Source organism: Hibiscus syriacus, unplaced genomic scaffold (genome assembly GCF_006381635.1).
Source record: "Hibiscus syriacus cultivar Baekdansim isolate YM2019G1 unplaced genomic scaffold, ASM638163v2 tig00110622_pilon, whole genome shotgun sequence".
In the NCBI taxonomy this organism is placed as follows: Eukaryota; Viridiplantae; Streptophyta; class Magnoliopsida; order Malvales; family Malvaceae; genus Hibiscus; species Hibiscus syriacus.
The window spans coordinates 64,831-79,532 of record NW_024062803.1 but is presented as its reverse complement, the minus strand read 5'-3'; the positions used below and the strand labels follow the sequence as shown (position 1 = coordinate 79,532).

Below are 14,702 nucleotides of genomic sequence, written 5' to 3'. Positions count from 1 at the left end.
ATTCTCATCGTTCAACAGAAATTGATTATGTTTCATGTTTTAATCCCATTGTCCAACAGAAGTTGGTTTGTTTCGGATTTTAGTTTTACTAAATCTTGACCTTTAATAGATTCAACAAAGATATTGTTGATTGTGAATTTCTGTTTCGGGATTTTAATTTTACAAAATTCTCGTCGTTTAACATAAATTACTCAATTGTTGGATTTTAGTTTTGACTAAAATTCATAGCGATAAATAAGGTACCGAACAAAATTATGATATGTCTATGGAAAAAAATCGGGCCTATAATTATGTTTCAGGATTTTAATCCTGTTGTTCAACAAAATTTATTTGATTTATTGTTCATAATATAAATCGTTTAGAGGTAACAACATTGTTACAAATTTTGTTTTAGAATTTTAATTTCTAATTAAATTTTGTTGTTTAACAGAAACAAATGGTACAATAAACTGAATTAACTTTCAATTTATTGTTGGAATATTTACAAATTATGGTTACATGTTTTAAACGAAACAATGGTAACCCCACTGATTCACCTAACTCGTGATTTGAAATGTTGATTCATATTTTGACTTTGAATGAAATTCAACGATGTCAATGTTTGTGAGCCACAACGAGAAGCATGTGAAATTCATGGATATAATTTCAAGACATAAGATGTTATAATTAATCATGTTGAATATGATCAAATATAGGATGATTCTTCTATTCATAGAGAGGATGAGATAGACATTGTTGTCATTAAAGCTTGAAATCATTCTAAGTTTCTATGTCGGAATTACATCTTGAATGGATTGTCAGATACACCATATTATGAATGACATTTAGCCATGTCCGGAGTTGTCATAAAACATGTGAAGGAAGCTATTTTATAATCAAATTACCTTTAAATAAGGTAACTTACAAGAAAATAGGTGAAACATCATATGAGTTATGAAAATGTAAAAAAAAAATTCCTACAATTACATCAAAGTGTGGGGTGCCTTGTATAAGTATAATGGTAAATCGAGACACATACGTCGTCGACATAATATCAGTAAACAATTGATCTCAACTAGAGTTATCTATATTGATTTTGTAAGATCAAAAAATAACATTGTGGATCCGTTAAACGATGAGTTGAATCGAGATCAAACTGATAAACATCGAAAGGAATGTGACTAAAGCCTATTAATATTTAAGGCGCCATGAGAAGGAAAACCCAACCTAGTTGATTGGAGATTCCAATATCTAGGTTAAATGGGACAACCTACTTGCATAGACCTTGTGAGGTCATTTTAGGGGTCTTTATCCCAAGTTCATTAATATGATGAAAACAGTGACTAAAATGTGGAAAAGGTTAAGCAATGCTTTTAATGATCACTATGTGTTTGGGTAAGTCGAACAACATAAGTCACCTATGTGAGAGTGAAATGGAGCCGCTTCAAAGAGACTATCGGGGAATAGTTCTCTAAACTCTTGCATAACTAGGAGATGTAACATCCCAAAATACGGGTTACTGATTAAATTATAAAACTTCAGAGTTTGGTGATCGAAGTAGGATATTTGAATAGTTTAATGATTTGTTCAGAAATATTTCCTGAAAGTTATTAGTAATTATTAAAGGAATTAAAGGGCAAAATGGTCATTTAACCATTAAATGAATTAAAATGGGATATATACGGGGGAATGGATAAGAAGAAATATCTAGAGATTTTCTTATTCTTCTCATTTGTTCTTCCATACGAGAGAGAGACATCAAAGGTGAGTTTTCTATTTTGTTAATTAATTGTTGATTTTAAGGTTAGGTTTTGATCATTAGATGATAACTAAGCTTAAGGAAAGCTTAAGTTGTCTTATAATCAAAAGATGAAGAAGTTATAAGAGATTTAAGAAAACGAGTTTTTATATGAAATCATGGAAAAGAGTTGATAAGTTAAATTTGACTTGTCATCATGCTAATTAAGGAATATGAAGTGTTAGAATTGTATTTAGAACATATTGAAATTTGAGTATGATTCTTGAATTACATATGAAGAATAGGATTTTGAAGTTATAGATGATTTTCATGGATATAAGTTGGTTTAAGTAATGGTAGTTGAGTTTAATGATATGATAGGGGGTTTAAAATAGAAGAATTAAGTGAAGAATTGATGATTTTCGGGCTTAAAGTACAATTTCTGGGCAGAGGGAACATATACCTATGAAGGGTTCCCCTTCTTGAACGAAAAAAATTCCAGTATGTTCAGGGGGTATCGATTCCCCCAGGAAAAATGAAGTTTGGTTCAATAATCTGGCTTAAGATGTTAACATCAAGTTTAAGGTTTAGGCTTCCGATAGTTGTTTTGAAATGTTATATTTATGTAGATATTGAGCCTAAACAAGCTTTGGAATAATCAAGGGATTATAATTGATTCAAATCAAACAAGGCTAAGGTGAGTGCAATTTTAATTGAACTTATATTATTGAACGAACATTGGCTTGCGATGAGCCAATGATGGAGTTACTATGGTAAGAAGTGACTCCTAAAATGTTATTTGATATGTGATTCTTATATGTACATAAATACATGATATGCATAAACATAAGATACATGTGATATGATATGATATACATGACTATATGCATATGTGATATATGCTATGAGATATGACCAATGTGAAATGAAATAAGCTATGTGAAATATGAAATGACATATGAATATGCAATACGTGATACATGTGATATGATATGAAATACATGGTTACACATACATGTGGTATGTGACAGAAGAGAAAGAACAAGTGATGAGAAATATATTCATAATAAATGCCCATAGTATATGATACGAAAGTTATAGGTATAGTTGGCATGCCAAGAGTCGAGGGTTACATATGTCTTATAAGACATATGATAGGTCCTACGGGACACAGATTACATCCTTCAGGATGACAGGTCATTCGGGACACAGATGGCATCCTTCGGGATGATAGGTCCTTCAGGACATTTGTACGAGCTGTGGTGACAGCATAAGTGTGCACAACCTCAGTGTACTCGCATACCTCTATTCTCAATAATATACATGGGCAATACAATTGCAAGATAAATTAAAGTGAAAGTGATACAAGAATGTAAGTTTCACATGTGCATGACATGATTTATATATATGTCATATTGAAATATATACATGCATATTGAAATGTTATGATTAAATGGTAAGAATGCATATTCGTGAAATTATTGTTACATGTTTATTTATTGCCTCACTAAGTCTATGACTTAGAGTGTAAGTGATTTACACGTAGGTACCAAGAAACGAGAATAGCAAGACTAGAAGTGGCAAGGACAGTATTATTACTAGAAGATCAGATCAGAAGTAATCGACAAAGTATGTATTTTGGTGTGTATAGAGTGTTGGCATGTAATAAGTCGTTAATTACGAGTACTCTGATGGAGTTTGTATTTTGTGGTCATTTTTATGTAAATTAACGTATTTTGCTTTAAACAAAGTTTTAAATTTCTCTGTTTTTCAAAAGAGTCAAACTTTGAAAAGTCAATGTGACACCTCGGACTTGTATTCGGGTCGGGTACGGGTTGGGGTGTTACAGGAGATGTCCACGGCTATATGGACATAACGATGAGAACCAAATTCTTGTCAGTGAGATATTTGTGTGATGTATGGCATCGCTTACACCAACGACAGGATAGTTCAAGGACATCACGCCTACATATCCTATGCAAATATCGAACGTAAAATCTATCACCATATCGAGTCAGTGTTTGAAATCATCAATTTTAGTCATATGAGGGATTGTTGGAAAAATAATGGTTTAATTGAATAAAATTGATACTATTTATAATAACTGGTGTCACTTGGTGAATAGACTTATTATAATAAGTCATGTCACTTGGTGAATATACTTAATTTTTAGTTGCATCCATTCAACTATACTTATTAGTTTTTCAACAATTCTTTTTATGAAATGTTTTAACTATTCATCAAAAGATCCTAACATTTTGATTCATATCCACTCACCTATAAATAAGTTAGTTGAGGCAAAATCTTATACACAACATAAGTTACAAGACACAACACACAAGTTACAAGACATAAGTTCAGAACTTTGGATTAGGAAAACACTTAGAAAATTAACTTCAAATTTGTTTTTTCCGGTGATAGAGAAAGGCAAGATTGTGTTCGACTAATCACTACGGTTGTGCTTACTGTTGTGATCATTTGTTGTTGTATCCTGAGAGATCAACGTCCAACATTACTCGAAACACCTAGGAGAGGACGATTACGTCTTTAGGAAATTGTTCATACATGTCTCAACAAATATCCTTCTTCGATTTATTTTACTCTATTCATCCAATTCAGTTTCTAAATATGAGTAAACCAATTTATTGCCTCTACTTTAAGCTTTATTTATTTTGCTTTGTTCAATTATATAATAATATTTATTATTATTATTATTATTTAATCTCAGGTAAACGTTTTTTCTAACATCTACTACTGGTAGTCATAATGCTAGATCAAATTATAATATATGCTATGCAAGTAAGTTGATTTTTATCTGTTTAATGGTATTTAAGATCTTTAATTTTATTTATAAAAGAGTAGCATAAATCCCGAATTATTTTTATATTTAATATAGTTTTTATATTAAAAAAATTAAAACGACCTTTTAATCTATAAAAATAATTGTTGACCAACTATTATATTAAATTATGCTGACATGATATATTAGCATATTATATATTGCCGTTTAATGTAGGATTAGAAGCTGACTTGACATTTTTACTCAATTTCCATTTTTATACCAATATGCATGTTGGTATAAACACCAATATCGATTTGGCTTTCTCTTTGGTATAATAATAACCTAGTTAATCCAATTAATGTTTTGGGTTAACTATTGACGACATGTTAATTTCGCTCTAAACAAACAAACCAAAAATAAATAAATAAAAATGGAAGCAAATGTGGTGGTTTCAAAGCGTCAAGTAGATCCCGTCATTGCCAAATACAAACTGGTATACCTTGTATACTAGAATCTGGCATCAACAAGAGCAAAGTAAAACAATGATTGGGATTATTTGGTAGGCCAATAAATGAAGCTGCCGACGTCGTAAAGCCAGTCTATATATCGTTTTCTATCTTTACGCATCGTGATATGGAATTGCATAACAAAAGGCTTTTTAAAGATACGGTTTGGTTGGTGCCAGACCAACAGATCTTCAGCTTGGTCAAATCTTTCCACTCCCACAAAACCATTTTTTTCCAATATTTGTTAGGCATCCGAGTATTGTAACAATGCATTTGGAAGCAGTGACCGATCTATGTATATTTTAAAGTAGATATGTGTATATTTTGAAATTTAAATTCTTTTATATTAATTATTTATTTTACTAATGATGTTTACCTTAAAATTTTATTTATGTCCATCTCATACAAAAAACTTATATTAATAATATATATATATATATTCTGAAAATATTTATGAATCTACTACTATTTTAAAGATTTTTTTTTTCAAGTTTAACATGAATGAAAAAGGGGTAGTTTCGATAGAGACATGGACAAAACTACTACTTAAATAATTTCCCAAAAAATGCAACTATTGAATATAAAAAAAATTAGCTGGCCTTATTCCAATATGTAATGGGGTAAGGAGAGGTAGGATAATAGGCTGCCCCCAACGTCAGGTTGAGAGCAGCTTCCATGGGAGACCTCCGAAAATTCGAACTATTGAATATAAAAAGATTTAGGAATTGATCCAATTCCTGGATTAAGAGAGAGAGAGAACAGTGGTAAATGAATAAATTGGGCCCCTTAAAATCTGGGTAAGAAAGATAAGGTTCCAGTTGAAGTGATGTCGCGAAAAACAAAGCCCAAATCAACCACTTTTAGAGGATATTTTCCTGTTTTTCTCGAGGGGAGAAAAAACAAACAGACAAAGCTTCACATTCCTTTCTAGAATTATAGTCTCTCTCTTCTTTGATCTTTTGGTATCCAGAGAGCAAAACGATCGGAGTGTTTATTCTCGAAGAAAATATAGACGCCTTCCCTAAACCCTAACCCTGATTATAATCCAATGCCGATTCATTTCATTCATGCTCGTCTTTTTCTTTTTTAAATACCACTCTCTGTTTTCGTAAATTTCGTATATTGTCATTTCAATTTCCTGTAGCTTTTTCTGTTTTTTTGCGATCGAAGAATTTAAACACTTAATCCGGAAATTACGTTTTTGCAATGGAAAGATTAGGACATACCATCCGTAAAGCAGTCTCGAAATCTACATGGAAACCTTTCCATGTCGCCCGCAACGGTATCCCATTATCCCATCTTTTCTTTGCTAGCTCAACAGTGCATCACCTTTAATATAAAATTAAAAAATAAATTATCGGTTTTATTATTATTTAAATAATAAAACTAATAAAAAATTATTTTTAACTAAAACATCAATATTTTTTAATATTTCCGATAAAATATCTAACAATAACAAAATCGGTAACGTTTTATCGGTTAATATACAATTAAAAAAAGTATTATCGGTTTTGTTATTATTTAAATAATAAAACTGATAAAAAAATTACCTAAAACATTATTATTTTTAACTAAAACATCAATATTTTTTAACATTTCCGGTAAAATATCCAACAATAACAAAATCGGTAGCGCTTTATCGGTTTTATTAACAAAACCGGTAAAACACCTAATAAAAATAAAATCGATAGAAATAATAATGTTTTCGATAATTTTTTATCGGTTTTATTATTTAAATAATAACAAAATCGATAATGTTTTTTTTAACCGTATATTATGACAGTCGCATATGATTATTTCCCACGACCTCATACTCTACGCCAAGGCAGACACTGAATAAGCAAACTTAATATCCTCAATCCTCTCCGATTATGATTTATACTCGGGCCACAAGGTAAACTCTCGCAAAACCCAAATCTATTTCTTCCCAAATACCGAACACGAAACAAGAGATGCCATATGCAAATCAATGGGATTTCAACAAGTTGACACTTGACACACTGGGAAAGTACCTGAGAGTCCCAGTCATACACCAACGCATCATATGCTCTGATTATGACTTCATCCTCGATAAAATACGCTCAAATCGGCGACAACTCTATAAATGGCAGGCCGCATAACGCTTGCTAAATCAGTATTGACGGTAATACCAACATACTTCATGCAAACTGCCAAGCTACCAAACCAAACCAAACCTGTGCAGAAATAGATAAAATCATAAGAAGGTTCATCTGGGGGAAATACCATTAGTTAACTGGAAAACATGCCAACCCTTGGCAAATGGCGGTCTCGGTTTCCATCAATCACTAGAACATAACAGAGCTTTCATCCTCAAAATCGCCTTTGCAATCGTAGCACAACCCATTGATTCACATGTTCCATCAAAATAATGCTGAAATACACGTGTCTACAACCTATTTTTCTCTCCATCTAAGCTTCCCGAAGGCAGAGAGGTTTCTCTCTGACTCGGTTCCTTGTTTTGCTCTCGGCCATTGCTATTGCCAAATTATTAAGTTCACGTTCACAACAAATCTCCCAAATAAAATTAAAAAATAGAAAAAGATCGTTTTCTTTTCTTCCCAAACCCTAAATCTTACCCGATTAAATCTCGTTTCTTTATCGTTTCTTTATTCATGGTTATCCCCAAATTTCATCACTTTTGATATCCCCAATCATTTACCATACCCTCTTGCTCCATCTCTAAATTTTATGTCATGGGTCATCAACAGCATGATCTTTCACCGATTCTAACTCAGAAACCTTCGAATCCCTACGATCTCATAAACCGGTACTCGGTATGGCTCGAAATCCGTCTCTTCTACGTAAGGATCGCGCCGTGCGTTGTCGATAGCGTCCCCGACCACCTCACCCTCTTCCACCTCCGACGCGAGATCGGTGTCTCCCTCGAAATCAATGGCTCTCGTGTCCCGGCCTCTGATTCCGCCGCCCTTACCCTTCGGCGCGATCGTCTCAACCGGGAAGCGTTAGAGGTCACTTATTTGAGCACCGATAGCGTCCGCGTCACGGGCGGGTTTGAATTCGAGGCGTACGAGGATGAGAAGAAGGTGTTGTTGTGTGGGTCGTTGGAAAGGATGGAAGGAGAGTGGAGCATGGACTGTTATCTGGCGGCAGTTGCTACGGAGCCTGGGAATTCGGCTTTTTTTCAGCCCAAGATGGGTGTTTCAGCGCCGGGGATTGAAGTTTATATCGCGGGCTGCTGTTCTGGTACGCCTGTGATATTGACCAAGAATATACTTGTGAGCCCTAAGAAGAATGGCGTGCCCAGACTTAAATGGATGTTGGACGCAATTCCTGAGGATGAGGAGCTCGGGAAAGGGGATGATAAGGGGGGGAAGGGGTTGATTAGACAGCGGAAAATGAAGGTAAATTATAATTTGTTTTAATGTCAAATTTTAAAATTTGATCGCTATTCATAATATAGATGTAAATTCAAGCATGGTAGAAGAAGATTGTCATTGCGTGAGAAGTGTTGATTGTTTAAAAAGGTTACTTCTGGTCTTAGCGTACGAAGATAATTTATTGATTATAATTCGATTATGTAAAATGCCATGTTTGTGTTGTCTATATTTGATGGAAAGACTATCTTCATTCCATATGGAAGGCACCAGGTATATATGTATCCAGATGGTTGTAGGGGTGTAACTATGTTCTACCTGTTTTCTTTGTTGTTGTTATGAGGATTGGATCCTTGGGGCCGTTTATCAGAGTGATTTTGGGTATTGTCAGCTGTTTTGAGTTCAACTTTTAGGGTGAAAATATGATCATGTCGAGTTTTGTAGGAATAGTTTGTTCTGATTTCTGTACTTTCCCATCCAAATTTGTCTCCTGGACTCACTTTTAGGGTGAAAACATTATCTTGTCAAATTCTGCTGGCATAAGAACAACTGTTACATCTCATGACGACACAGCTCTGTAAATGACAATTGGAATAATGAAATGTGCTTGTTTAGTGCGTTCAAGAAAATTCACACAAGCTTCTATTTTATTTTTCTCTTGCAAGCCAAATTGTTTATAATTCGATGTCTTGTTATCACTTTTTTTACTAGAAGGTAAAATAATCATTATGGTGCTGTACAGGTTATAGATGCTGAAGTTGAAAATTATGTTTCTGATGGGAAAATTGGACATAGTTACCATGCTGAAGAAATGTATGCTGGTGAGGATGGCCAACTTTCATGGTTTAATGCCGGTGTTAGAGTTGGTGTTGGAATTGGCCTTGGAGTGTGCCTTGGGGTTGGAGTCGGAGTTGGACTGCTAATGCGATCGTATCAAGCAACTACACGGAATATCAGGAGGAGGTTTTTCTAAGATGGATCTCTTCACCTATCGGTGCGATATGTTTTATATATAAAGGAGAAGGATATATTCCAGGATTTTGATAGCAGTCTGGAAAATATCAAGTTTGCTGGCCAGAAACTAACGAAAAGCTCCACAATAGCAACTCAAAACTTATAAATGTGAGGTACTGATGGGTTCTGGTAAATTGATGGAACTTATTTGCTTAGCTTTTTCAGATATGAAATTGCTCGAGAATCTGCTAACAGCTATAGTATATACATACCTAGACTAAAGATTGTAAATGTATCGTTTTTTTAAGTATACCTTGAGGCTGCTGACGTTTATGTACTTGTTCAGCAGATGGTTTGGTGCGAGGCTTTCAGTTGTCATCCACGAAACACTATCTAGGTTATCTATATCCTGTAGAAATTTGGATTTGGATGGTCTGTGAGACGGTCATATGCTTGTTGTCATTGTAGGTATTATAGAAGGTCTATGTTATGTGTAAAGTTTCAGCAATTCTTGGATTCAATTTATGAGTTGCTAGCTTGTGAGCTGTCTGCTGCTTTCTGAGAAGTAAATAAAGCATATTTTTTAGCCCATTTTATATAAACATTGATTAAAGATAAAAGACTTGATCGAGCCATGTTTGCTTCAATAAGTAGGGGATGTTTGTTATTAATTCCTACTTTTTGATAATATATGCACAAAAGAAAATTTGGAAGCCCTTCACGATCTCTATTACCTTGGGTGATCAAACAGGGGGAAAACCGTTCCAGTTAAACTTGGGGAAAAATACAATTTAATTTCTGCATTATAGACCTGAGTAGTTTAATTATTGCACAATCTTCTAAATGCTCTTTTTTTATATAAAAAAATTCAGTTAAAGCTGTTGTGGTTAACCGAAAGTTTATCAAATTAAAATTTGATTTTTTTTTATAAAAATTATGCATTGAATTTCTCTTTAATGAAGAGGAGTTTATTAAAATGAAGAAAACAATCTTGAATCGTTATGTAAACGTATTCGAGATTCAGAATCCCCAAGGGCAAACACATAAGCCACTTGCAAAAAGAGCATTTAGAATCTAATGTCAAAAATTCATAGCATAGTCTAGTACAAATCTAATGCGATAGGTTGACTTAATTTTTTTAAAATAATTTGATGATTTAAAATCTTTTTTAATCGTTTATAATGCATACATCTTATAGACGTAATTACTTGAATTAATAACTTAAGAGAGAACAATACTCTTTTAAAGTATATATATATTTTTTAAGTTTGAAAAAGGAATAGTAATTAAAATAACAATACAAATGAAAGAGGCCACTTGAAACGAAACAAAGGAAAATTAGAAACACCCAAATCTTCCCTGAAGGAGAAAGCTTTAAACGAGTGATGTTCAACCGTAGGAGGGAAATTCCTGTAAGGATCTAAGGAGCTACAACTAACAACCACGATAACACGAGATGCTTATGCAGTCCATTTCCCGAAACTTTGGCCCCGCCAAATCCCCAAAATTACACCCGTAAAACCTATCCACTAACCTCTAACCCCCAAATCACAATAGGATTAGGACTGTAAATAAGACGAGACAGATAACGAATTACTCTAGATCAGTTCGATCAAGGTTCGATAAATATTCGGATTGAGTGGACTCGGCTCGAATTCTTAACGAGCCGAAACGAACTATTCGATATTCGACTTGAAAAACTCGTTAGCAGCTCGAAAATATAATATATTAAGATTTATTTTTTTAAAATAAATTATTAATAATATTAATATTTATGTATCGATTTTTTTTAAAAAATACAGTAAGATTTTCATGTATTTAAGTTCATGTATTTAAGGTTAATGTTCGAGTTTGAGTTTAAGACTTTAATCGAGTTAAGTTTAAGAATTTTTTTTTTCATTTCTAGCATTTTCGAGCTGCTCACGAACTTTAAGTCAGGATTTAGAGTTCGAGTCGAACTTGAAAATTTTAAACTCGTGAGTTTTCAAGTCAAGTCGAGCTTCATTTCAAAGTTTTCGAGTCGAGTCGATTTCAGTAATACTCGAGCTCGACTCGGCTCGTTTACACCCCCTTAGGATGGACATCACCTCCAACGCTACGACCTCGTCTATGCTCAGAGCCACTCCGGAATGTGTCACCGCAACAACCCTGCGCCTCTCCCTCTGGTCGTTTCCCTCAACTGTGTCGAAGCACTAATAATAACTTACTCTCTTATCTACTCTGGGTTGAAGCTTTGTGATAATTGTTTCAGAATTTGTCATCGGAGTGCATCTCAAAATGAACACTGCCACAAATAGCTTAAGCAATTTTTTTTTATTGAACTATGAAAGAGTGAAGCACAATATATAACTGCATTGCAAATTCCTGATGTAAAGATCTTAAAGTTATAGTCTCTTGTAACATATTATTCAGTTGTATCTTATTAGGTAAACTGAAGGAGGATAACGGATCTGTTGCAAAATGAGCTTCATTAATGTTTTTAGTGGTATATATGCATGCCTTATGTTGTGTACAAGGTCTGTTAATTCAAAGGCACACCTTTTGGGTTTTACTAGTTAGCGATTTATTTGTTTGCCTGTCATTCTGTTAGATTGATTTTCCATCAGAATGAAATTCCCTCTGAATATTGTTTTCACAGGAGAATGGAAAAGTAAGTTGGTCTTCTGTAACATTCCCACCAGCTGTCCGTAGAATGGATACGCTTAATGATTTACTAGCTGTAAGTGACCTTATATCGTTTCACTGTGATTTAACAAATGAAACCATTCAGATTATCAACGATGAATGTTTGCAGCATATTAAACCTGGTACATTTGCTTTCAGTTTTTGTTTCAGAAATTTATGATTCCTTCTCTTTTCCTTTGTATGAATTCGTTTCCTTTTGGGATAATTGCCTTTAGGTGCTTTTCTTGTGAATACGGGTAGCAGTCAGCTCTTGGATGATTGTGCATTGAAGCAGCTTCTGATTGATGGCACTTTAGCTGGTTGTGCCCTGGATGGTGTTGAAGGGCCTCAGTGGATGGAAGCTTGGGTATGATAAAATGTCTTATGCTATGAATTTAGGTTTTCCTGTGCTATGTTGTTTCCATAGGAAGGTAGTGGTTACTTAAAAATGTGTGCATAGGCCAAATTGGTTTTTGTGCTTTGGAACAGTGAAAAGCTATTTGCGCTTGTTGTCAGGTTACAAGGCCAGCCCTCTAAATGAGATCATCTTTGCAATAGGTTTTTGTTTCTGTTCTGAGATATACCCGATTCCTTCCATTTGCCATAATCTGTCATTTAAGTAGACTTCTGTTCCAGTACATGCAAATTCCAAGCGTGTAGTTGGTTATGGTTATATTACAATTGGTTGGAAAGGGCATTAGAGAGGGAGTGGAAGTGTGGGGAGTGATAGAGAATGCTCAGATGAATCTTTTATAGTTCTGCTTCTCTTTCTCTCCTTTACCATCTTCATCTAAGATAAAAGAGTATTTTTCAGTTTGTGATTTGAAGATTCAATTTCAACTGTGTTGAGGAAGTATATTTTAATTTTATATTGCACAACTAAGATTACTGAAGATGTAACTAATCAAATTAGCATAACATCTTTACTTCAGTTGAAGGAGATGCCCAATGTATTGATACTTCCTCGAAGTGCTGATTATAGTGAAGAAGCGTGGATGGAGATAAGGGAGAAGGCTATTTCTATGTTACAAACATTCTTTTGTGATGGGTTTATACCAAAGGATGCAGTTTCTGATGAGGATGAGGAAGAAAGTGAAATAGTTGATGAAAAAGGACAGTTTAGCATACAAGAGAAGGAAAGTGCTTTGCAGGGATGTGGTGAACAATTGATTGATGATATTCAACAAAGTCCTGAAAGTTCCCGTAAAAAGGATACCAACCAATCTAAGGATTATCCTAATCAAAACCAGCACAGTTCCTTGTCAAATGATAATTTCTTTTGTGGTGGTTGTGCCTAGATACCATGTCAAATGTAACTAAAAGAGATCCTGCAGCACAGTTCCTTGTTGTCTACAGAAACATGGTTTGTTGAGAGGAATTTATCTTTTTTCCAGTTGAAAGTTTTATGCAATTTTTCCAGGACACTGTTGGTCTGCGTTCTTTTGCTGCTGGTGGGAAGTTGCTGCAGGAAACTTTACATAAATTTAGGGAGTGTCTTTCTAAGCTTGACTTCACTAAAAATCTTGATCTATCTTTTGATCGATTCTTAGCTCAAAAACCTAAGTGAATTGGTTTCATAAATTTGTTGTAAATAGTCTTTATATTTTTAAGGTCCCCGTGCAATTAATTTTTTTTGGGGGGTGAAATTCTCTAATTTATTCTACTGTAGTTGGTTTATGTTTTCTTTGAATTGGTGCTATGTAATATTTCTCAGTAATTCTTCTAACCTTGCTACCAATACCAGAGTAGTTATGCTGTAGCTTTATTTTTGGTCCCCAAAAGAGCATACTTGTAATTCTGTTGCAGTTCCCTTTAAATACAAAGTTGTAAGATCAAAAGCCACATCTTACCTGAAGAAAATAGACATTTCAAAAGGCAAAAAAATAGATAGATTCGGTGTCGATATATCTCAAAGAACGTTGCATCTTTGAGATACTAATTAAGTATGCTACCTGAGGCAGTTGTGCAGTGAGAATTCTTTATTTCTAATCCATTCCAAGTTTCTGCTTTTGATAAAGTTAAATTTTAATGCTCCACATTCTCATGTCAGATTAATAGAAGAATGGAATTCGTCTTTGCTAGTCACAGCTTTGATGTTTGGGAGAGTTGGACAGTGCAAGGTCCTTTAGAGGAATGTAGGCTGGTCAATTGCAGAAATCCTTCAGTATCTTCCTATCATTTCTGTAATCTTCAATCATTGTGCTGTCAGTTACGTATTGGGTGGCATCTATGAATCCTGCTGGGTTTTTAGTTTTAATTATTCGGAGCATTTGAGAAGGATTCCCAAAGTGGCCAGGCATCTGTGTACTGACTATAGCATATGATTGCCTTAATCATTAGCTATATCCCGCATTTGAAAGTGAGAGTCATATACCGTACACACACACATTCAACGCATTGTATTACACACACACAACACATTGTATCATTTAATAAGGGAAAAAAGAAGATATTTACATTTGAATGTCTTTCCATAGGTTGTTCTCCTTGTTATCTTCTTTCATTTTGATTTGGCTCCTTCACTTGAAATGGCAGGCAGTTTTGGATGTACGCATAGAGATTCTGGTAGCTGTGGGGGAGGATGATGGGATAACTCGGTGGCTCGATTAGGATGTCAACAGAATTAGGAGGCTAACTTTTCTATTGCCCACTTTCTATCTTTCCTTGTTTTGCTTAATCTTCCGAGGTTTTATTTCCCACAAATTCTCCAGGACAGACTGTAA

At 34.2% G+C, this 14,702-nt stretch overlaps 2 protein-coding genes across 2 annotated transcripts; both read left to right on the top strand.

Moving 5' to 3' along the window:
• The first annotated feature begins 7,632 nt into the window (after positions 1–7,632).
• Positions 7,633–9,505, top strand: LOC120136326 (uncharacterized protein At1g01500-like). Its single transcript, XM_039152388.1, has 2 exons — positions 7,633–8,388; positions 9,104–9,505. The coding sequence occupies exons 1-2, from the start codon at positions 7,720–7,722 to the stop codon at positions 9,332–9,334; spliced, it is 900 nt and encodes a 299-aa protein (XP_039008319.1). The 5' UTR covers positions 7,633–7,719; the 3' UTR covers positions 9,335–9,505.
• A 2,260-nt stretch (positions 9,506–11,765) lies between these two features.
• On the top strand, positions 11,766–14,658 carry LOC120136304 (C-terminal binding protein AN-like). The gene is made up of 7 exons (XM_039152374.1): positions 11,766–12,122; positions 12,216–12,346; positions 12,912–13,233; positions 13,275–13,342; positions 13,400–13,447; positions 14,030–14,143; positions 14,515–14,658. The coding sequence occupies exons 1-7, from the start codon at positions 12,008–12,010 to the stop codon at positions 14,587–14,589; spliced, it is 873 nt and encodes a 290-aa protein (XP_039008305.1). The 5' UTR covers positions 11,766–12,007; the 3' UTR covers positions 14,590–14,658.
• The last annotated feature ends 44 nt before the right edge of the window (positions 14,659–14,702 follow it).